The sequence below is a fragment of the Rattus norvegicus genome, chromosome 1 (assembly GCF_021556685.1).
Source record: "Rattus norvegicus strain SHRSP/BbbUtx chromosome 1, alternate assembly SHRSP_T2T, whole genome shotgun sequence".
In the NCBI taxonomy this organism is placed as follows: domain Eukaryota; kingdom Metazoa; phylum Chordata; class Mammalia; order Rodentia; family Muridae; genus Rattus; species Rattus norvegicus.
In genome coordinates, this window is record NC_141534.1 from 133,848,819 (window position 1) to 133,871,860 (window position 23,042).

The window sequence follows — 23,042 nt, forward strand, 5'->3', positions numbered from 1 at the left end:
TTAGTCCCAGCCTAAAGCCTGCTCTTTCAAATCAGTGCCCAGGCTGCTGAGCACAGCGCAGAGCCTAATTCACTAATGGCAGAGCTTCACCACGTGTGGAGAGAGGCACAGATACGAGTCTTTTCAAATGCTGGCTCTTGGGAACCCTGCTTGTCCTCTTTGGAGCTTTGGCTCTCATCGGAGCGTTATCCTCAGCTGCGTTCCTTCCTATTCGCCGATGGACCCGTAGGTTCACTAAGGTCCAGAGTGACTGAGACACCTGAGGGGTCTGCTTTGTTCAGTGCAGCAGAGAGAGTTGCATCCCCATACTAGGTGTCACGTGCTGGGTCCAATGACTGGGGACATATTTTCATTCAATAAAACACGTCGTGGTGTAAGTTGTGAACCTGCCAAGCATTACTGTCACACACTGTTGTTCAGAATTCTCGGTCTTCTCATCTGTCCAGTGTTCCCTCGAGCTACCTAATGCACCACAGGTACAGTAGATGGTAAGTCTCCAGACACTCCCCACAGCAGATAGGAGGGACAGGAGGAAACACCACTGCCCCGCAGGCTCCTGGGAGAAAATGGAGACAAGATTCCCTGAAGCTGACGGCTGCCTAAGTGTGTTGGAGACGGAGGGAAGACTATAATTTAGCTGGTCCTTAATATAATATGCTTCCGGTTCCTTTTTTAATTAACTATTTTGTAACTCTACAGAGAATGCGTCTTCCATTTTGCCCTTTTCAGAAGGTTCCATGCCTTGTACTAGAGTGTAGCCCATTGCTGTCACTGTGTAACAGCAGGCACCTTTAGCATCAGAGGGTGGCAGAAAATGGTGTCCTTATTTCTTTAACAAAGTCTTTTGAAGTTCATAAAACTGTAGATGATGTTATATAAATTCCTGTGTGCTTGTGACTAAGCTCACAAAATAGAAAAACTCTTACAGAAACCTGTTAGCATTCCCCCACCCCACCCTGCCTGTTTTCTCCCCTGAGTAATAGGTAATTACCATGTTAAGCTGAGCGTTTTTTCGTTCCTTTATTCTATTTGTGTATTGCGCTCTCTCTCTCTCTCTCTCTCTCTCTCTCTCTCTCTCTCTCTCTCGTGTGTGTTTCAAACTTTTCTGTTTCAAGCTTTGTGTTTACATTTCATTCTGTAGCTAGCTCTCCACCCCCAATAGCATTCCCCATACATTTTTGAGATGTATCCCCTTCGGTTGTTCTAATCTCTTCATTTTGGGTGATTTTTGCCTGGCTTAGGCCTATGCCTGTGAGAGTGGACACATGAATTGTCCCCAGCTTCTCTGCTATGAGCACTGCTTACATGATCAGCATCGTGCCTTCAGACACACAGCGAGATTGTGTTGGAAGTGTCTGCCTGGGAGGATAGTTGCCTCGGTGCCAAGTAACCATACCCTCTACCTTTCCAAGTTTCCCAGACCTTTCCACCTGCTTCTGTCCTCATTGGCAGGTTACGAGTTCAAGTCACTCCACACCTTTGCCAACGTTTAGTGTTGTCTGGCTGCCCGTCTTCACTGTTCCTAGGAATGCACAGTCTTCTCATAGTTTCTGTGATTACCTTACCTGCTGTGGAAGTTAAACACCTCTTCATGTTTCCTAAATATTTACAATTTCTATCCTGTGAATTATCTATTCGCCATTTGTCTTTGAGACAGAGTTTTGCTCTGTTGCCTTAGCTGACATGACATTGCTATGAAGGCTAGGCTGAACTCATAGAGATCCACCTGCCTCTGCCTCCCAGGTGTTGGAATTAAGGGTATGTACCATCACGCCTGGCTTAGTCACCTCTTTCTGGGTGGCTGTTTGCACTAAATAATTCTGCAGACATTCTTCACATTGCTGGCACCCTCATTTGTGGTCACAGGAATGACACACTCCACAGTTCACACTTACAACTTTCCTTATGATATCCCTGGGTCCAGGAACTGTCCTTGGTATTGTTTTTATTACTACTTGTGTGAGTGGCGGGGAGCCAAATCAAGGGCCCCTCAAATGCTGGACAAGCGATACCACTGAGCTGCACCCCCAGCGCTAGGAGTTTTAGCTTTTACTGTGACCAGCGCACCTGCCCTTTCTGTTCTAACCTGTGTCTCATAGAAGAAGCGCTTCCCTCCCTGAAGGTGCAAGTTCTCTCACACATGGAAACCGTGCTCCATAAACGTAGGCTTATAATTTACGTGGGGCTTTTGTACGCATGGCTTGAGGGCTCTTGTTTTGCACAGTTTAAAATTATGTTCACCTGTCATTTCCTACTTTTGATGACAAACATGTGTTATTAAAATAACGTTCTGATCTTTTAGTTCAGTTGGATTTGTAAGAATCTCCTGGCTCCTTCGCACACGATTTCCAATCACTTTGAGCTGATCTTTCCATCTTGCTGGCTTTCTCTTGTTTGTGGTGAGATGGGATCTGGAACTGAGCCCATTTCTCTACAAGGACCACCTGAAGCTGTTGCCTGCGGATATGGGTAGCAGGGAGAGAGAGCAAAAAATCCAATGTGTGTGTGTGTGTGTGTGTGTGTGTGTGTGTGTGTGTGTGTGTGTCAGGCTTCAGAGGAGTAGCCCATGCTCCCCACAACCTGCCTGGACAGGTTCAGATGAGGAAGTTTTACCAGTCCATTCTTGCCCACACTCTGTACATGTGTGCACATTTTGCCCCTAACACAGTTTGCACTGGTGCTCCACCCTCCGCTGGTAGCCTTTTTCCACACCATTTTCCCTGAGGGAAAGTCTCTGGATGCTGGAGAATGACACAGCTTTTTCTAAACTCGGGTAATGTGCCGTTGGTAGGTCGCTGCAAGCTGTTTGTGGTTGGCATCATTGCAAACCTGTCTCTGAAAGGAAGAAATTCGGCTGGGTTGATGGACATGCCGCCCTTCCTTTGGAAGTGTTTGCTCAGATGCACTCCCTGGATGCCTGCAGCTCTCCGTTCTGCTCCTGATTTTCACGTTAATCTCGGAAGCAGAGGATGCACGCTTTCTTTCTTGATAGACTCAGTCTGTTTCTGACTGTGAGAAAGGAAAACGGCCATGAATTCTTTCGCCTTTGCTCAGGTATCAGTGGCCTTGCCTGAATTCTTTAGGCAATTTGAACAGAAACGAATCCAAAGCTGTATAGAAGTGTGTGATTTTTTTTTCTAGATTTTAAGTGAGAAGTCAAACAAATTTAGCCTGTAAAGATGTAAATGTTCTAGGCTTTATGGGTTACATGATCATTACAACAACTATTCAGATTTACCGTTGTTATTCCAAAGCTGTGATGTTCAAATAAACCTTCGTTTATAAGTAGCAGACTTGACCCTCCCTCTGCAGTTTGCTGGCCTTCGTTTGTTTGTTTGTTTGTTTGTTTTATTTCATCCTTGCTACTAAAAATCTAATTCTTTGACTAAGGGTCTCTGTGGGGTTTCTCTGCAAAAGTAAGCAATGATAATGATTGCACACATATTTCAAGCTCGTCCGGAGTGCAAAGGTCAAGCTAGGTTGGGTTGCCTGTTAGTCTTTCTACTCCCCAAGTCAGAGTTGCCCTGAGCTCTAACCTTGACTGATCCAAGCATATTTCTCTGCTTGGCCTCTTCCTGTGTTTGGGCCTCTTCCCAATTATAGACGACATCTAAGCTCACAAGTTTATTCAGTCCAGATTTTTAAATGTTAATACTAGTGTGTGCGCACGTGTTCGTTCTCTCTCTCTCTCTCTCTCTCTCTCTCTCTCTCTCTCTCTCACACACACACACACACACACACACACACACACACACACACACACACCCCAGTACCTTCCCAGGCCAGAAGAGGTTAACAGATCTCCCAGAACTAAACTGTGAATCACCCAATGTGAGTGCTGGAAACTGATCCTCTGACAGAGCAGCAAATGACCTTTAACCAGGGAGCCAACCCACCCCACCCCACCCCCATCCTACCGTTGAGACCAAAGATCTGAAAAGTGTCTTCCTTCTAGCAGTTAGCCTTTGTAGAGCAAATGCAGACGTGAAGCAGCCCAGTGGCTGAGTGAGAAGAGGCCGTCTGTGGCGCTCTTTACCCGAGGCCGTGGCCACGGGAACTGAAGCAGCTTCTGTCCTAAAGCTGTTGGGTGGAGAGCAGCAGAGGCGGCTTGCTGGTCTTCATTAAGAACGTCAGACCTAAAGTGACCCTACACGAGAAACTTTGAAGACTGATACTGTAAATGTCAGTTTTTCTGCTTCCTATGCAATATATGGGGATTTTTTTTTAATATGAGAGGTTATTGTCCTAAGAAGCTAAGACTTTTTAATTTCTAATGTTAAGCTAGCATTATAGCACATATATACATATATACATTATATACATAATAGAGAAGAGACTCTGGAAAACTTAGAAAATATAAAACAAGAATAGTAAGCCACTCACAATTCAACTGCTCAGGGAGTATGATCGCTAACACGTTGGTGACGTCTCTTGTGACATCTCTCTGTGCCTTTGTGCCCATGTAGATTAGCTATAAAGATTTCACATGCAGGAGGTGCTGCACAGAATAGTTTTAAAGCCTATTGTTTTGCCAAAGAACATAAACTGTGTGTGTGGGCTAGTTGATGAAGCTCATCATTAACCTGGGTGGCTCTCGGGCATTGAACAGTGTAGATGTGTCTCTGTGGTCTCTGTGGCCAGTTCCCCGATGCTTGGTGTGAGGTGCTCTGTGCTTTTCCGTCGTCGTCGTCGTCGTCGTCGTCGTCGTCATCATCATCATCATCATCATCATAGCAATACTATAAGGTAAACATTCTTGTGTGTCTCTCACTGTCGTGCCTGAGTATCTCCTCAAGATAAGTTTCTATGATAACAACAGGACTAGTGTATATGTCCATCCATTTTGTGCATAATCTTGTCAGTGGGAAGCTTTTTTTCAATTATCTCCCCCAAATTACTAAGACTATTCCACATCATCGGCAATGCTGGGTCTCTCTCTCTCTCTCTCTCTGTCCCCCCCCCCTCTCTGTGTGTGTGTGTGTGTGTGTGTGTGTGTGTGTATGTGTGTGGTGTATGCACTTGTGTGTGAAGGAGGAGGATTTCGGATACTGCTGCATCACTCTCTGCTTATTCCCGGGACATAGGGTCTCCAGTAATCTCCTGTTTCTGCACCATAGCTCTGGGGTTACGGGTGTGCACAGCAGTATCTGGTTTCTTACTTGGCTGCTGGAATCCAAACTCAAATCCTCATGCTTGCACAGCAAGGGTCCTTACCCACTGAGCCATCTCTCCACCCATACTAGATAATTTTATTTTTCTGGGATTTTTGAGACAAGGTCTCTACAGAGCCCTGGCTGTCCTGGAACTCACCATGTAAACCAGGTTGACTTTGAACTCACAGAGACCCTCTTGCCTCTGCTTTCCTAGTGCCAGGATTAAAGGTGTGCACCGTCGTCATCGTGCCTGGCACCATATTGGACAATTTCTAAACAGATCAGTTATCAGAATCTCAGCATCCTTTGATAGTCATCACTATGTTTCCCTAAACTAAAACACCCACATAGCTTTTACTATGCCAAGAGACGTACTAGGTATGTTCACGAATATGAATTAATTTATTACTTACAATGAGGCAGGCACTGTTACTGGTCTTTAATTATAGGCAATGAAAATGTTTACAGGTGACTGAAAAATTGAAAGTCACGGATCTAACAAATGCAGAGCCAGTATTTAAGCTTGTGCCGGCTGCTCCAGAATCTGTCTTCCTGACCATCATGGCCTGCTTCCTTTCGGAGGAAGAGCTTAGCTTGCAAGGAAACACGCCAGAGCACAAGGGACAGAGGGACTAGATTTTCAATTTTAACTCATTAAAAAAATGTTGCAAGACTGTGTTCTCTATGAACAGTTAACCCCGTCAGCTTTAAGTAAAGATTACTGTCAGTCATATGAACGAACCTCAGCCAATCAGTTAACTGATTTTGGGGTTTTTTTTGCCTTTTTTTGTTTGTTTGTTTGTTTGTTTGTTTTAGGTTGTATCAAGGTCAGAAAAGATCAAAAGAAGCTTTCCCCTACTATCAAAAGGCTTTGGAATATACTGAGACTACCAAAGATGAAAAAAGTTTTGAATGTGCACAAGTACTGAGGGAAATGGCAGGCGTGGAGCAAGCCCTGGCACTCCACGACGCCTCCATCGGTCATTTCTCACAGGTAAGGGGCAGTGGACAGGCCACCGAGGCTGCGTTCAACCTAATGCTCTCCGTAAACACAAGAGCCATGGCAGCTCTGAACGTGCCTGGTCGTCATTTGCCAACGATGACTTAAACACTTGGTCAGCGTGGATGTTTAGCAAAGATCTTCTTAATTAGATACTTAGGCCGGGGCGTGCTAGACTCCAGTCCCTGCCGCTAACTGCCAGCAGCCCCAAATCCTGGATCACTCAGATCACACGCATACTCGGTACCATTCCCAGGGATGTTTCTTGATCTTTATTAGTTTGTCTAGAGCTTACACTACTAAACCAATTAGTACTTTTTTAAAAGATGTACTTTTACTTTTTTTTTTCTTTTTTTTTTTTTTTTTCGGACCTGGGGACCGAACCCAGGGCCCTGCGCTCGCTAGGCAAGCGCTGTACTTTTACTTTTTTAATTATGTTCACATATGTCCGTGTGTATGCACACTCATGTGCAAGCTGCCCGACATGGGTGCTGGGACCAAATTCAGGTCCTCTGCAAGAGGCAATGGCTAAGGTGTACTCACACCTTTAAAGGTGTTGTTCTGTCGGTATGACAGCCCTCGGCGCACATGTCCTTCAGGGTTCTCAAAGAAAGTAGAAAATGAACATTTGCTGCAAATAGGGAGAGAGAGAACAAGGGAGAGAGAGAGAGAGAGAGAGAGAGAGAGAGAGAGAGAGAGAGAGAGAGAGAGAGAGAGAGAGAGAGAAAACACGAACTTTTAAAGAGCTGGTTTGAGTACCAGCAAGCCTGATGTCCCCAGGATAGTCTAGAAAGACTGGAATTGTGGACAGGATTTCTCTGCCACTTTCTTCCGGGAAATTACAGTGTGTTTGCTCTTCAGGTCAACTGACTGGCTGAGGTTCATTCATATGATAGACAGTGATCTCCTTTACTTAAAGCCGGTGGTGTTCGCTGTACCTATAAATACGGACTTGCAATGTCTTACTGGTGTTTGAATAAGCAATTGGGCCCCCGTGCCGTGTTGATGCTGCCTAGAGCTGACCATCACAGGGAGCCAGATGGCTCTGTATCACACGGTCACTCGAAGAACCGTCTGACATTTTTCCTGCAATTTAAAAGCCATACTAACCCATTCTTGTCATTTCAAATGAGACAAGAATGACACAGTACTAGGAATGCATCGTGGCCGTGTCTCAAGTTTGGTCTGACAGTTTATACTCCCACTCGAAGTGGGTTGGAGCGCCTCGATCTCATTTTATCAAGAGCATCTCTTCTAATCATTAATACCACCATGTAACGTATTGTTTCCAGCTTATAGATAAGGAAGACAAGAATTAAAAAGGTTGAGTGATATGCCTAGAAATACCTACCCCCCAAGAGGTATCACTCAGACTCAAAACCTAACACTGAAGCAGACTGGGGAGGTTGTGCCAAGGTGGAAGGGAGGAAACCACTGAGGAGGCTGCTGAAATAGCAAAAGCAGAACACAGAGAGGGTTTGAAGTAGGATGAAGATGAGGAGATGGAGCAAAGTACTTGGAAGCAGCCTTGGGAGGGGGCACAGGTAAGGCATAGTCGCTAGGTATGGTGAGATGCAGGAGAATCGAAGCAGATTCTCAGATTTCGGGGAGCACGGACCACTGTGGGGATGCTTGTACTAGTTCTGGTGGAAGGGCAGGGTGAACGAGTGATAGCGAGAGGTAGGTTCAAGTTTGGATGATGAGTCTGCCATGTCTGAAAAGTGTGAGTGACAGTCAGGTAGGCGGAGACTGAGGACTGGAGCCAAGGGACGCATCCACCTGGACATGGTGATTTTCTTCTCACTTAGTAACAGTTTTTAAGGAACTGAAGGGTGAGGAAGACTATCCCATAAGACCTTCATAAAAGAGAAGATTGACCATTCAAGTGGGACGTAATGCCCAGAGTTACAGGGATGCCAAGAGTAGTAGACGGGTGTCATCCTGATAAGACATTGAAAGTCCTGGTAAGGAGTCTCAGCTTCCTCCTGACAGCAGTTGGAGGTTTTCCAGCAGGGAGACTGACATCAGAGTATAGTCTAAAAGGATCATTCTGTGGGCTAGCGATTGGATTAGAGGATAGGAATGACTCATCGGGAACCACAGCAGTCTAGGTACAAGGGGAAGACCGCCTGGATTCAGGAGACATGTGAAAATGGACTTGAGAGGTGGGACAGTAGGAATGTATGCCGGGATGCATGGTGGCAGGTGTCTGAGGGTGAGCCAAGAGATAGACTTGACTTTACCAGCTATCTGGCTTAGTTCACTGTGGTGCATGGCATCGATCATTGGCTGTATGAACTCTGGAAGGTATGTGGGGTGTGTGTGTGTGTGTGTGTGTGTGTGTGTGTGTGTGTGTGTGTGTTAGTATCAGTAATTCTGGATATATTCTTATGTAAAATGTATTTGTCCCATCAACTTCCAGAAGTAAAACTGCTGAGAGGAAGGATATGAATATTTTATATTTATATTTATATTTCTTGATTCATATTGACATCTTGCCGAAGAGTTGATTTAGTCATTAGCATAGCATTTCAGTACCAGTGATAACCCCGTATTAGCACATTAGAACCCAGTTCCCCGGCTTACAGCAGGGTTCACTCTTGCTGCTTCTCATTCTGTGGCTCTGGTAGATGTGTAAAGTGTGTATCCACCAGTGTAGATACGTACAGAATAGCCTACCTGCAGTGACAGTCCTCCCTGCCCTCTTGATCCATCCTCTGCTCCTCGAACCTCTGGCCACCACTGATCACTACAGTTTTTCCTCTTCCAGAATGCCATGTAGTTGGAATCATATAGTTCATGCTCAGACTGGCTTCCCTTTGCAACACACATTTATTTTCTCTCTGTGTTTCCATGGCTTAAGAACATCTTTCCTTCTAATATTGACTGTTTCATTTAGCCATTCACTGACCAAAGGACATCTTAGTTAATCCACCTCTCCCAACTCTGTATGACATTGCCATAGAATCCTTCAGGTAGTTGTGAGGACATACACTTCCCACACTCTGGGGTACATTCTGGATCATAGGGCAAGAACCGTTTTGTAAGAAACCACCATATCGCCTTCGCAGAGCAGCTGCATGGTTTTATGTTCCGCTGTGAGCCATGGTGAGAATCTATGTTCCTCTGTATCCTCTGAGAACTCGGAAACACAGAGAGCAGAAACCTGGGCGGAGGAACTGTGTCTCCACTTAATGCATTCTGTTTATTACATGAGAAGGTAGCTATATGGTAACGAATTTAAAGGCCAGGTTTCTTTAAATACTGTGCTACCTGTAACGATACACACATAACTTTGCATACAGATTAGCATGTAATACCCTAACATAGTTAAGATGCAGATTGCTCTGGTACCTTGTACTTCCTTTTGTACCTTTTCAAAGTCTCCTGTGAATCAAAATGACGTTTGGAGTTGTCCTGAGCGTGACCTCTCTAGTAGGTACTGATGATGACATAGCGTGGAGAACGTTTAATTTTGCTGTCCGTTATCTTCTTCACAGAGGTGTTATTATGGTCTTTGCTTTTTTTTTAAACTCTGGTTTTCTCATTGAGTTCTAAGAGTTTCTTCTGTATTTTGAGTACGTCTTTATCAAGCTGTCGTTAGCAAATATTCTCCCAGGTTTGCCATCTTACCCTCCTGGCATTGTCTTTATCAGAGCGGAATTTGTTTTATATTGGATTTTTTCACTTTGTTTGTGTGCCTAGATGCACAGTGCACAGGTAAAGGTCAGAGGAGACTTTCTAGGCTCTGGAGATGAACTCTGGTTCTCAGCCACGGCATCAAGCATCTCTACTCACTGAGCTATCTCACTGGCCCAGAACAATCACAGTTTTAATGATATCTAGCCTATCAACTCAGCCATGTTGATAAATTACCAAGAACCCAGTGTCACCAAGACATTCCTACAGTTTCATGTTTTACTAGGTCTGTAGTGTAAGTTCATTTTTATAGATAGTGTGAGGTCTGTGACTAGACTCATGTTATTTTGTCTGAATGCTCAGTGACTCCTGCACTGTATGTAGGAAAGGCTGTCTGCTCTCCGTTGAGTGGCCTTTGGGCTTTCATCGAAGATCAGGGTCCATGTGGGTCTGACTCTGAGCTGTGTTCTGTTCCACTCACCTGTCTCCACCTGAGGGGGTGCTGGGCTCCTCTTCTCACTGTTAGTGCTGTGTGGACTGTCTTTCTCCTTATAAACTCTGGAACTACTGGTCAGTCACCATGAAATAACCCATCTACATCTTGATTACGGTGGTGCTCAGTCTGTAGGACTGATCCTGCTGTCTATGAGAACAGAGTCTCCACACAGCCCCTGATCCTGCTGTCTGAACACAGAATCCCCTCGTGGCTGTCAGAACTGTCCTTACACTGCTCTTGCAGGTCTATCGTTTTGTCACATGATGATGCTTCACCTTTTTGCTAGAGTTCAGTTCAGAATCAGATTTTAAATGAAATTCTATTAAGTATTTCAATTTGCAGTGATTGTAATGTAAAAGTTCTTTTTTTTTTTTTATTTCAAATTTCTATTTGTCTGTGGTTAGACGTGTGGACACAATCAGCTTTTACCTTGCTATAAGTGCTTCTCAGATCCAGGATTTTTAAAACAAACAAAAAAATTCCTTCAGAATCTCAATGTATCATCTGCAAGTAGTTTATTTCTTCATTCTCAGCCTATCTGCATACCTTTTATTTCATTTTCTTGTCCTATTGCACTATTCAGGACTCAAGGCTCACAAAGCAGTGGTGAGGGCCATCCCTGTTCCTAATCTCAGAGGAGAACTGCGCTCACCATTGACTATGACATCAGCTGTTACAAAGCTTCCTCCTTTCCCACTTTACTTAGAGTTTTGTTTTCTTCTTAATTATGAATCATGGGCATTGGATTCTGTCTAATGCTTTGTCACATGTACTGATACAATGCTGTGATGCGATTTTTCTTCTTCAGCATATTTCTGTTATAGAATATATAAGTTGCTTTTCAAATGCTACTCCTTAATTTTTTTCATGACTAAATCTATATCTACCCATAAAGTTTTGATTTTTTCCTTTATTAGCCAGTTTCTAAAATGCAGAAGAAATATATCCAGGGATACTATGATTAGATTAATTCAGCAAGGGCCACAAGTCAACAAAAATCACTAGGATGAAAGAGGCTTCTTCAAGACCCAGTATTGCCAATGCGCATGCAAAGAGCTGGGCTCTTTGTAGAGAAGCACCCCCCAGCCATGTTCCAGAGGGTGCTGGTATATCCCCAGAGTGGCTGGGTCTTCCTAGAAAAGGCATGTATACTTATATAAAAGCAAGACATGGTAGTTAAACCTGAGGAGTAAATTACATCATTTGACAGTGTGGTAGGCATGGCAATGCGTATATTTACTTGAGAGGGGAACCTAGGAGTCTGTGAGGCACTAGAGCTAGGCAGGCCACACTATAGGAACCATTGGCTTACAGAGATGTACATGCGTAAAAGCATGTACCAGAAAAGAGAGACGCATATGAACACAACCTCCCAGCATGTCAGGGTTTCTCACTCTCAGGAGACCTATTTCTCAGATATGAGTGAGAAACAAATTAGCTAGTGCCTCTTGTTGTGAGACCCATACTCACCATTTATAGTACTTTTCTGGGTTTGTTTTCCTATCTACACACACACACACACATACACACATACACACACACACACACACACACACACACACACACACACACGGTCAAAAGGATAACTCCATACTTTAGAGGGGTCAAGGAGATAGCTCAGCAGGTAAAAGTGCCTGCCACCAAGCATGAAGACCTGAGTTCAATACTGGAAGTCACCTCCACAATTTGTCCTCTGACCTCTACATGTAGGCCATGGCATGTGTGTGTCCATACACTTGCACATACATGTGTACAGTTATATCAAAATATAATAAAATTCTAAAGCATTTGAAAAAGTTCAAGTCCCTTTATGTCCAGATATTTCAGTGTGTGTGGGGGAGGGGATGTGTGTCTGAATCGCAGGAAGTTACATGTGGGCACAGATGACCTGCTTCGTTGGTTATCTCTACACTGCTCTTCATGAGGTTACATCCAATACAGAGCCAGGAAAGGACCGTGTACTGCATTGGGTATCACGACTCTGGTCTTCAATCTGGAATAGTTTTTCACTAGACTGCCTTTTATGACATTGAAATCTAAATATATATACATATGTGCCAACTTTTTGTATACTCCTTCTCAGTTTGAGTTTGTCTGATGTTTTTTTGTGGCTAGATCTAAGTAATGTGTGCCTAGATAGAACACTACAAAGGGGATGCATATCACATCTAGAGGCACAGTGCCCATCCCATCTGTGCTACGTTGATGATATTCATCACCCTGTCATGATGTTACATAGTTTCTCTACTATGTAACAGCTATTTCCTCACATTTACCTAATTAGCATTCCATAGTCTGCTCCCTGTCAAATATTTCTAAGTTTAATATCTATTGATAACACTTTCCTTACAGATTCTTAACCGTGAGAGTTGTAAAATTCTGGTTTTCTAATCTATCATTCCTACTGCATTTATCTGTTGTCATTCTGCTGTTAGGAATAGCTCATGCTTCATCCCCAGCAAGTAGGTAACAGATATGTATGAGGCAGTGCCAGAGCCGCTCCCAGTAACACACCTCTTCCAACAAGGCCACGCCTCCTAATCCTTCCCAAAGAGTTCCACCAGCTGGGGACCAACTGTTCCAATATATGGGCCTATGGGGACCATTCCTGTTCAAACCACCACAGAGTGAGACTACTCCATAAAGTAAGGTATGCTTGTGGTGGTTTTATATTATTGCAAAATGCATTGCTATTTTTCTCTTTTTTTTTCAGTTGTGCTATACTTCTGGGTTGCCTTTCAGAGACACACACTGTTTGTAATTTCTACTCGTGTGTATGAGAGTACCAGTTTGTCCATAACCTGTTTCAACAAAGTGTATTGTCAAGCTTTCAAGTTAGTTCCAATCTGATGGGTGAGAAATGACATTTCAGTATAGCTTAAATTTGCATTTCTATTTTTAAAGTTGGAGTTGAACATCTTTTCATATGATAAAGGCACTCTAATTTTCTGTGAATTGTCTTTTTGTATGACTTATATCATTTGCCAATTTACGAATAGGTTTTTTTGATCTAACCTTTCAAAGCTATTAAAGGTTCTTTATGTATTACAATATTGATCCTGGTATCCATGATACATGTTGTAAATATTTTCACCAAAGTTGACATTTGTTTTTTAATTTTGCTCACTTTTACTGAGATCATTTATATAGCATTAAAGCTATTCTCTTAAGGTATATAATTTAGTGGTATTTATATTTTCAAATGTTTGCAACTGCTATCCAATTCCATTGGTTTTGAAAAACAGTGAAGCCATTAACAGTCATTCCCCATTGTCTTCTAGCAACTGTCAGTTTGCTGTCTGTGTGGAGTTACCTATCTGGACACTTCATATAAACAGTCTGGCAGTGTGAGTGTACGGCGCATTGTGTCTGACTTAATACATTCACGGTTTAAGGACTTGTTTTTATTTCAGTTCTTTCCATGTATTCTATATAGATGTACTGGATTTTCATCAACTCACCGTCTGATAAACATTCCGGTTGTTTCTGCCTTGGAGCTACTATAATTAGTGCTGTATAAGAATTTATACTCGAGCTTTCTATGGACATACACTTTTGTGACCACTGAATGATGCGGTTAACTGTCTAAGCTTTGAGGAGCCACTGGGCTGTTTTCCAAGGTGACCTCAGTCTCCATGTTCCTACCAATGAAGTGTTCCAACATTAGGGCTGTGGCTCCTCTGTGCCCTCACCAACACGTCTTGTTGTCTATCTTTTTAATTGTAGCTGTTTTACTAAGTAACGTGATGTTTGAATGTGTTTCAAGTTTTAATTTCTTTCACTGTTGTGTATCTTTGTATGCTTGTTGGACATTTTTATACGTTTACTGAAAAAAATGGTGATTCAAATCACGTGCCCATTTTAGGCAGTTAGTTGCCTCTCCAGTCTTCTCTGGAGTTGTTTATTACACTTGATCTTAGCCAAAAGGCCGAGAAGCGATTGGAGTTGTTTATTTATCCTGGTGCCAGAGCCTAAATGTCCACCAGATGCATGAAGTTAAACGATTGCCTCCAGTCACTCTCCTAATGGTGTCCTCTCAAGTGCAAAAGCTTTTACTGTTAAGTAAGTCTAATTTTTCTACTTTTTTCCTTTTGCTTTTAGCTTCACATCTAAGAAACCACAGGATAGTCCGCAAAGAATTGTATCTGTTTCCTTAAAAGTTCATAGATTTTAGTTCTGACACACAGGTCTTTGAATTTTATGTGTGGTTTTTCGTAAGGGATCAACTTCAATCTTTGCACTTGGTTATCTGGTTATCTCAGTGAATCATTTATTGAGAAACTTATACATTCACTATGGACTTACCTGGTATGATTGTCACCATCGAGTGACCATAAGTAGCAGGGTTTATCTCTAGATTACCAACTCTATTCCATTGGCGTAAGTTTTAAAATCAGTAACTGATCTTCTTACTTTGTTATTCTTTTCCAAGGATATTTTAACTCTTGTTGCCTCCTTGTGTTCTCGTGGGAATTTTAGGATCAGCTTGCACCTCTTCCCCACATTAATTCTGCTGGGCGTTGCATTAAATTTGCAGTTAAGATATAAAGTATTGCCATTCTGTTAGCCCATTCAGTCCATAAACAGATAGATCTCTTCATTACTTAGGTCTTCTCCTCTCTATTTCAATACGTTCATTTTGTTTGTTTGTTTGTTTGTTTGTTTGTTTGTTTTTGCTGTTTTGAAATAGGACTTCTCTGTGTAGTCCTGAATGTCCTGGAACTCACTTTGAAGACTAGGCTGACCCCAAACTCAGAGGTAGACCTGCCTCTGCCTCTGCCTCTGCCTCCCAAGTGCTGGGATTAAAAGAATGCACCTCCACTGCCCACATTTCAATAAGCTTTAAGAGCGCAAATGGTTTTGCTTGGTTATTGTTTGTGTGTATGTGTGTGTGTGTGTGTGTGTGTGTGTGTGTGTGTGTGTGTTTTGTATGCATGTGTTGTGTATGATATATGTATGTACACATGTGAGTGTGTTTTCCTCTTTGGCTCTCTACCACATGTCTTTGAAGCAGTGCCTCTCACTAGTACCCATAATGCCCTATTTCTTCCATGGCTGCTGGGGTTCTGAACTCAGGGCCACTTCCTACACGTCCTTCTGCTCACTGAGCTATCTCCCTAGCCCAGCCTTAGAGTATCAAGCACTTTGCACTTACTTGGACAACTCATCCCTAAGTAGCTGTTGTTTTAAATTTTTATTCATACTTGTGTGTGTGTGTGTGTGTGTGTGTGTGTGTGTGTGTGTATGCACGTGTGTGTTTGTGTTTATGTGTATGTGTATGTGTGAGTGCAGCCACACACATGATGGTCAACGGTGGTTCTCTTCTTCCTCTCTGGGTTTCTGGGACCAAACTCAGGGTGTAAGACTTGCTTGGCAAAAGCTTTTATGTGCTGAGCTATCTTGCTAGACATGCTTGTTGTATTTGATGCTATTATAGGAGGAAGAGTTTCCTAAGCTTCTTTTTCTGAGTATCCACTGACAGTATAGAAAAATCAATGCTTTAAATAATTACCTATGTATTGCAACCTGGCTGAGTTTATTTTTTTTTCTTATTCATTTGTCTTCGTATGTTCCAGGTTTTTTTTATCTTTTGTTGCACTTGGGTTTTGGATTTAAGTTTAAAGTGCTTCTCTCTACCTGGGTTACAGAGGAATTCACTTGCTTTAGACTACTTGGCAATTTTGGTAATTAACTATTATTTTTATTTATTCTTAAGGCTAGTAAAGATTAAAGAGTGTTTTTAAATTAGGAGAGATTTGGCAAAGCAAAAATAGCATTGAATTTGAAGTCAGAAGACTAGGCTTGGAGTCCAGACTCTCTGTTTAGCAGTTCTTTGATTATAGGCTACTCACCCAGCCCCTTTAACAGCAACAAATCCACAAAGAGGCTTCCACTTAGAGAACTCCTCCAGGTTCCAAAACACTAGTGCTTTGTGGACTCCCAGGCCCACTGCCAGGGTAAACTGCTTTTGCTTGTTCATAGTAATTATTAAACACTTATCACTGTTCCCTTTTCTTGAGGAGATTTACCTGAGGTATGGAAGGGTTCAGAGTGGCCACAGATCTCCAAGGAAACCAAGGGTAATAGGCATTTATTAAATACACACAAAGGGGGTTGTTATCTTCACGGTTGGTTTTCTTTCCCCATTCCTTTGGAGTGAGAAAAACACACACAGAGAACAAAACCTTTTAGTTTCAGTAGAATGCAGAGAAGTTCCACAGTATTTTAAGAAGTAGCCCATTAAGATGGGAAAAAAATGGGAGCCCAACAGAGCCACTGCACAAGGAAAGGTTCCAGGAACTTAAAAGGAGTGCTGTCCGCCCGCCTGCCGTCCATGACAGGGCTGTGGGAAAGCCAGGCCAATGTTCCCATTTGTCAGACTCCACACTGGGAGATGATGGCAATCTCACCTTACAGTCTAAACCAAAAAGTCACAAGCTCTCCTCGCTGTGGGTGCAGCTGCTTTGGTCTGTTTGCAGGGCGAGAGGACCCTGGCTCTGCAGGCTGAATTGTTCTTTTCACTTCTCTGACACCTGAGTGGCATGTTTCTCTTGTTCGATTTTAAGGGCAGCTCAGCTGTAAAAGTAGGGACCTTTGATTTGCAAAGTTTCATGAAATCAGAGCGTTTGTCAGCTACTGTACGAAAGGTGGTAGGACCAGAAGATGCGGCTTCAGTCCCCACCAGCGAAGGACACTCACTGACAGCTGGGTGCTTAGACCTGGCTCCCAGGGCTCTGTGGCTGGTGGCACTTCTCATCAGCTGAACACCTGCTGTGGTTCTACCACAGGTATAATTCATTTATTAGAAATAATCCACTCATGCTAAAATTTTCAAATCTCTGTAAAGCTAACAAAGGCTCTATTCTTTACACAAAATTCTAAGTATGACATCGGTCTGGGTATCAGAAAGATGATCGCTGTTGCTCTGAAGGGATAACCAAGAGAGCCTGCATCTGACAGCCTGCTCAGCCACCCCTCTGTTCTCAATAGTCCAGGGAAGGATAACAGTGAACAGTAGAACACAGAGACTTAGTCAGCGTGACTACACATGGAAAAAGAGGACAGGTCCAGGGACAGCCCTGCCTGAAGCCCATCTTCAAGGTCCTCGAGTGAGGGTCAGGTTTAGTTGGAAAGCAAGCCCTCTACACCACTGGGCAGCCCTGGTCAAGGTCATCACTGTCTGGGCTCTGATCTCTCCTGTAAGGTTGTCTGACAATGTGTAAATCTCTTTCCAAGGGAAAGGATTTCCTTTGGCTCACAGCAAAGCTCTACCCTCTTCCTTCTCTCAACATGAGCTTCTTGGGACAATTCTGTGGTTTCAGTAATCTGGTAGCCAAAGAGAGGGGCTCAGTAGCTTCTTTTGAATATCTTCGTTCTCGTCAGAATACTGACACTTTCTGCCGAAGTTGCCCAGTGCTGACACTGGTTGAGCATCTTCTGTTGTGTATCTGCAGATGGGTATTGATTAGGAGACAGAGTGAAGGAGACCATAAGGAGAGTGGGAGGGAAGAATATTGAATGACATGAAAAATGAAAGAGTGTGACTCTGTGACTGCATTTATAAAGTTAAAAGCCACCAAAGGGAAACGATCTAGTCTTACACAACCTGGATGAAAAAGATAACTCAGAGATATGTGGACAAAAGACAAGAACAATCTACAGACAAGAAAACAAATGGGAGAGTCCAGTTAGACTCCTTAACCTCAGTTGCTGGTAAAGAATGGCTGTTTAATGACCCGCCAGCAGCTGGGAATCTCCTGGAAAATGAAGCCAAGTGCACTTGGTGGGCTTGTGCTGTGCGTGCATGCATGAGTGTGTGCACACTTGTGCACGTGTTTGCCTGAGCGTGTACGTATGTTCTAATGCGTATGTATATGTGTGCATATGTGTTTATGTAAACATATCAGTATCTCTGGAGTGCTGCACAGGAAGTCCTTTAGAGTGATTGACTCTAAGGATTGGGGTATGGAGTAGGAGGAAGGATGAAGTGTGTAAAGAGAAGGGAGGAAGTTTTTGATTTCATTTTGCTTTAGTTTGTTTCTTCTTGTCCACCACTTAAGATTTTATGCATTTTAAATCTAGTTAAGTTTTAAGAAAGCTCATACTTGCAAACAAAAGATAATGTTAGCCCTTGGCATGAGTGTTTTGCAGTACCTGTGTGGTATGTACATAACGGTGCTAATCCTTATAGATAGCGGGACTTCCTAAGCCCTTGGAGTAGATAAAAATGGCATCTGGAAGAAAGCCACTAGGGTTCTCTGTGACTATTAAAGGAAACAGGCCTCGTCCAGGACGTTCATTTTTAGATATAACTCCTCATTCGTTCACCCCATCCCCACCCCAGCCCCTGGCATTTCCAGGACCATCCTTTGCTTGGCCTCTCCAGCCATGGCAGCCTCTCAGAAAAGGCTTCCCTACTCAACAGAGCCTGGGAGGAAAGGAAGTGGCCACCTTGCACTGTAACCTCCCGAAGATGGAATGGCTCTCTGTGGCAGAGCAGGGACGGAAAGCTGGTCAGTTATAAATAAGCCCAGCAAAGCCCATGCCTCGAGGTGACAGTAGGCCTGAGCCTGTGAGTGAAGGCAGGAGTTTGAACTAACGCAGGAAGCAGAAGACTTGGTGACGCCTATCCCACCCACCATCTCTGCTTTCTCCCCGCCTTCACCGTGGCTTCCACAGTTCTCAGAAACAACCCCGGCATCCACATACTGGTACCTCACTATTCCCTGGCCAGTTTACTTTGTTTTTTGGCAGGGTCCACACTTAGTAGCCCCCTTTACTGACCCTTAAATAGTTTTCCATTACACTAGTAAGAACGTCATCTTTCTGTGAGCTTGATGAGTTTGATAACAGCTTAGGCTAAGTCGGCATTAGCATGCGAATGCATATTGTAGGCCTTAGGCTGACTCTGTCCTAGGCGGACTGACATTGATGTTTCACACTCTAAGTCCACTTCTCCATTGTAACAGGGACTGGCACTATCTGTCTCTGGTCCTTTGGGTTAAGCAGAATAGTGTGTATAATCTGCCTAGCACCATACTTGGCAAAGTGAGTACAAGTTCATTGTCAGTCCTCCCTCCCCCGTCCTCCCACCATGCTAGCCTCTGCTTTACAGAGACTCTAGTTGTTTATTCCTAAGTTGAGTCTTGGTTACCAACCCCGTGTGCTCTCACACTCTAAGTCCACAAAGGTTCCCTGAGCCACTTGTGCACCTACTTCGTCTGCACTTAGCTATAGAAGGAAACATTTTCCTCTGAATCTGTGATTTACCTAACTGTTACAAGGTAGAGGGGGAAATAATCTGTCCCCAGTCACCCAGGTACACTGTCACCAAGTGTTTCTACATCCGTAGAAATACTGTTATCTCTTTTACTAGGCACTGAGTTTCCTCCTCAAGGGACATTGCGAATTTCACAGATGCAAGGCTGCAGGCCCGGTTAGATAAGAGTCCACCAGCCTCGGCTCTGGGGTCCTCTGTTGGCAGATGGGTCAGAGCAGAGGAATCCGTGGTTTCCTCCAGGATGCACCTGAGGTATTAGAACAAACACCTACTCTGTTATCTGACAGGGATGGAGGGAACAGGTCGTGGCTACTCTTTTTGGTTAGTGAGATAATTGAAGAAATAGAAGATGATTTTCTTACTTTTTAACCCAGCTGAGCCTTTTAAAAGTCCATTTTGGGGATAGTTAGCATTCTTCCTCAACTTTAAAATGACAGCTCTTGAGCATATCCATATAGGACACTGAAGAATAAAAATAAATTAATGAAAAACAGAAAAAGAGAAGTGAGGGAAAGCCCACCCTGGGGAGATGTTGCTGCAGAGAGCTGCTGGGGGCTGGTGCCTGAGCTCCGTGGAAGCTTGCACAGGCAAGCAGGACTCTTGTCCCAGGGTTCTCTGCTTCCTGGCCCCCCAGTACTCCCCGTCACCTGTAGCGTGGTCATGCATTCACCTCCTCACTAAAAACTGCTCTAAAGCTGTGGCCGTGCCCAGGACCTCAAAATCCCCAGCCTTGCCCTTGTGCCCCCTGGGACGAAAATGCTATCCCCCTCAGTCCTTGTCACCAGGCCTTCATGTTGCATGGAGACCCTTCTACAGCAGTCAGGTGGATGAGGAAGAGGAGGGTGGGCTTCCGGGGTGCTCCACCAGTGTCATTGAGGGAAATGCCACTCTTTCCCGGATGTTTGGGATAAGAAGAGGTCCTTGAAGATAAAAGGGTTGAAAATCCCTGGTGCTATGGTGTCTTCATCCCCTTTGCAAGTTGCCTTTTCTGTGCCTTTTCTGAAACATAACCAGACTAATATACATCTGCAGAGACAAATGATTGTATTAATACCTTTGCCTTCCTACTAACGAATGCTTAGATGGACCCGGACCCCATTTTCACCATCTCAAATGGTGTTTGGATGGACACGAGGGCTCTTTGATAGCTGGTAGACACCGAACTCTGAAGAGAAGGGAGCACGTGAGAGATCCTGTGGGGACACTTGAGCAGAGCCCTACAAGCTCCTGAACCTGTGAGCTGGAGGATCCACAGGTGGCACTGAGTTAACTTGATTCCTACATTAAGGGGCCCAACAGAACCCAGGGCAGCCAAGCATGGCCTAGAGCAGAAACTGAGGCTGTCAGAAGCCAGGGAGGTCTAAAGAGCTCCCCGTTGCTTTAAGGCGTTCCTTCTGCTTCATCCTGTGTCCTGTTCTGCACCCAGGAGGCTGATGCAGGACCAGATCAAAGAGTTATCCGACTACTGAGAGAGGGTAGAGAGGGAGCCTCACCGGATCTTCCCTGTGAGTCACTGGAGTGCCTGAAACCTGCTGGACCCTCCTCTCCCACTCTTTGCAGTGATCCTAAGACAGTGATGTCCTCAGCCTTGGGGCCGGACATCAGTAGTGGGACCATTCTATTGGCTAACCCATCGAAACGTGCCATCCTTTTCCCTCCTTCAATATCCACTGAAAAGTATAATGGTTGAAATGCGGAGAGGAAGTTAGCCAAGTGCAAAAACATAGTAAGAAGTGTCTGTACGTCTACACAAATCCAACCTCCCCACGTTTTGTGGCTCCTCTGTAATGTCCTTTAAAACTGAAGTCAGCTTGATATTTTCGCATATGAACTCGTAGTGTTAGCACAATATCTGACAAGTGGAAAGCGCTTCAAAATTAAAACAACACTGAGCCAAACAGGAATAAATTAGACTGAGCTGGAATGAATGGAACTTTACTGAGTAAATGAGATGCTAATTCGATACATTTTAAACACCCGGAGCGTTCTGCACTATTCCTCCCACCTCCAGCACGAGGTTTGGGAAAGCTTCTTAAACACCCAATAATAAATTAGATCAGAAACCGAATTTCTGAAGCAAACAATGCACGTTTGTTTGTTTGTTTGTTTGTTTGTTTGTTTGTTAGCATCTTAACATAGGAAAGTACAGAGGTCGGGATGATTGTGTGATGAATTCATAACCTCTAAACCAGAGGTTCTCAACCTGTGAGTAGCATTTTAGATACCATGTTGGGGATGAGGAAGTCAACCTGGTGAAGTAAAAAGTGGGATGGAGAGCTAGGCGCCACAGTCTCCTGTGACTCCTCAATCCTGATCTGTGTTACGTGACATTAGATCTAAGATGGCTCCCAGAACACCAATGAGAAGCAAAAAACAACCGTGGCCAGGGCGGTAGTTGCTTCCCCATCCTTCAAGGAAGTCCTGATAGGTGGGGCTGCCCCTCCCTGTTCCTTCTGAGTAACCTCATCAGCAGGGCTTTCATGGCATGGTGATGGCGGGTGAGATACAATTGGCCAGGGATTCAGGGGTTGGGATTGGCTCAAGCACAGTACATGAGCTTACACACTGGGCAGTAAACTCAGACCCCTGCACCCTGGTGCTAGTCTCCGGAGTCTGATTCCCAGGATTTGTCACATGACTTTATCACCTGCCTCTCACCCCCATCCTTGGTCCTGTTCCCACAATGTCACACTTATCAGATATCTACATTACGATTTATAACTAGCAAAATTACAGTCATGAAGTACAGTGGAAATAATTTTATGGGGGTCACCAGAGATGAGGAGCTTGCTAAAGAGCTGCAGCATCAGGGAGGCTGAGAGCCACTGCTCTAAGCCTTTGGGACCTGTTTTCTTGATATTGTAAGTAGATATTTTGCTGTTTTGCTACTGGAAAGGAAAAAGAAAAAAAAGCAACTACTGATCTTTTCAGAACATGACATTATTCGTTTGAAAATAATTGTGATAGGCGGGTTTATTATCTGTCTTTGAGTTGTGACGGCAAATAGAAAAGAAACAGAGAATCTTTAAATTTGAGTATTATTCAGTCAGAACCAGCATACGTTGGTTCATTGAGGGATGGTAAAGAGCCCGGGAAAGCTTTCCTGAGCATCCTGCAGTGGGCTCTCCAGCAGTGGATCCTGTGGGTAGATGGCCAGGGGTGACATCCACAGGGGTGACATCCACAGAAGACCACAGTCTTCTCAGGGGCCCTTTTACTCTTCCTTTCTTCCTGCAGACACTGACCACTCCATAGCTTGACTCTATCCTTCATCTCCTGTAGTCTGAACGAACAACCATGAGATTGTATTTTAAAATGCCTATTACTTCAGTAATATTTCAAATCAGAGTTCAAGACTGGGCTTTTTCGTGCCAAATCGAAGGTAGTGACTATTCGGGCTTCCCCAGCTCCCTTGTTCAGTTCTTTATGAAGAACTCCAGTAGTAAGAAAATAGGTTTGAAATCCAAGCTTTTC

At 43.9% G+C, this 23,042-nt stretch overlaps 1 protein-coding gene across 31 annotated transcripts in view; it reads left to right on the forward strand.

Annotated features, from left to right (window-relative positions):
- Ttc23 (tetratricopeptide repeat domain 23) overlaps window positions 1-23,042 on the forward strand; it is an 84,878-nt gene that overhangs the window by 26,719 nt on the left and 35,117 nt on the right. For 19 of the 31 annotated variants that reach the window (XM_087557198.1, XM_087557112.1, XM_087557218.1 and 16 more), the window contains one exon: window positions 5,970-6,147. The exons of 4 other annotated variants lie outside the window; for them this stretch is intronic. In XM_087557198.1, coding sequence (XP_087413324.1) covers window positions 5,970-6,147 — 178 coding nt within the window. Of the gene's footprint in view, window positions 1-2,791; window positions 3,304-4,641; window positions 4,747-5,969; window positions 6,148-23,042 lie in introns of those variants that run through there. 8 more of the 31 variants (XM_087557108.1, XM_087557092.1, XM_087557068.1 and 5 more) reach the window with 3 other exon arrangements.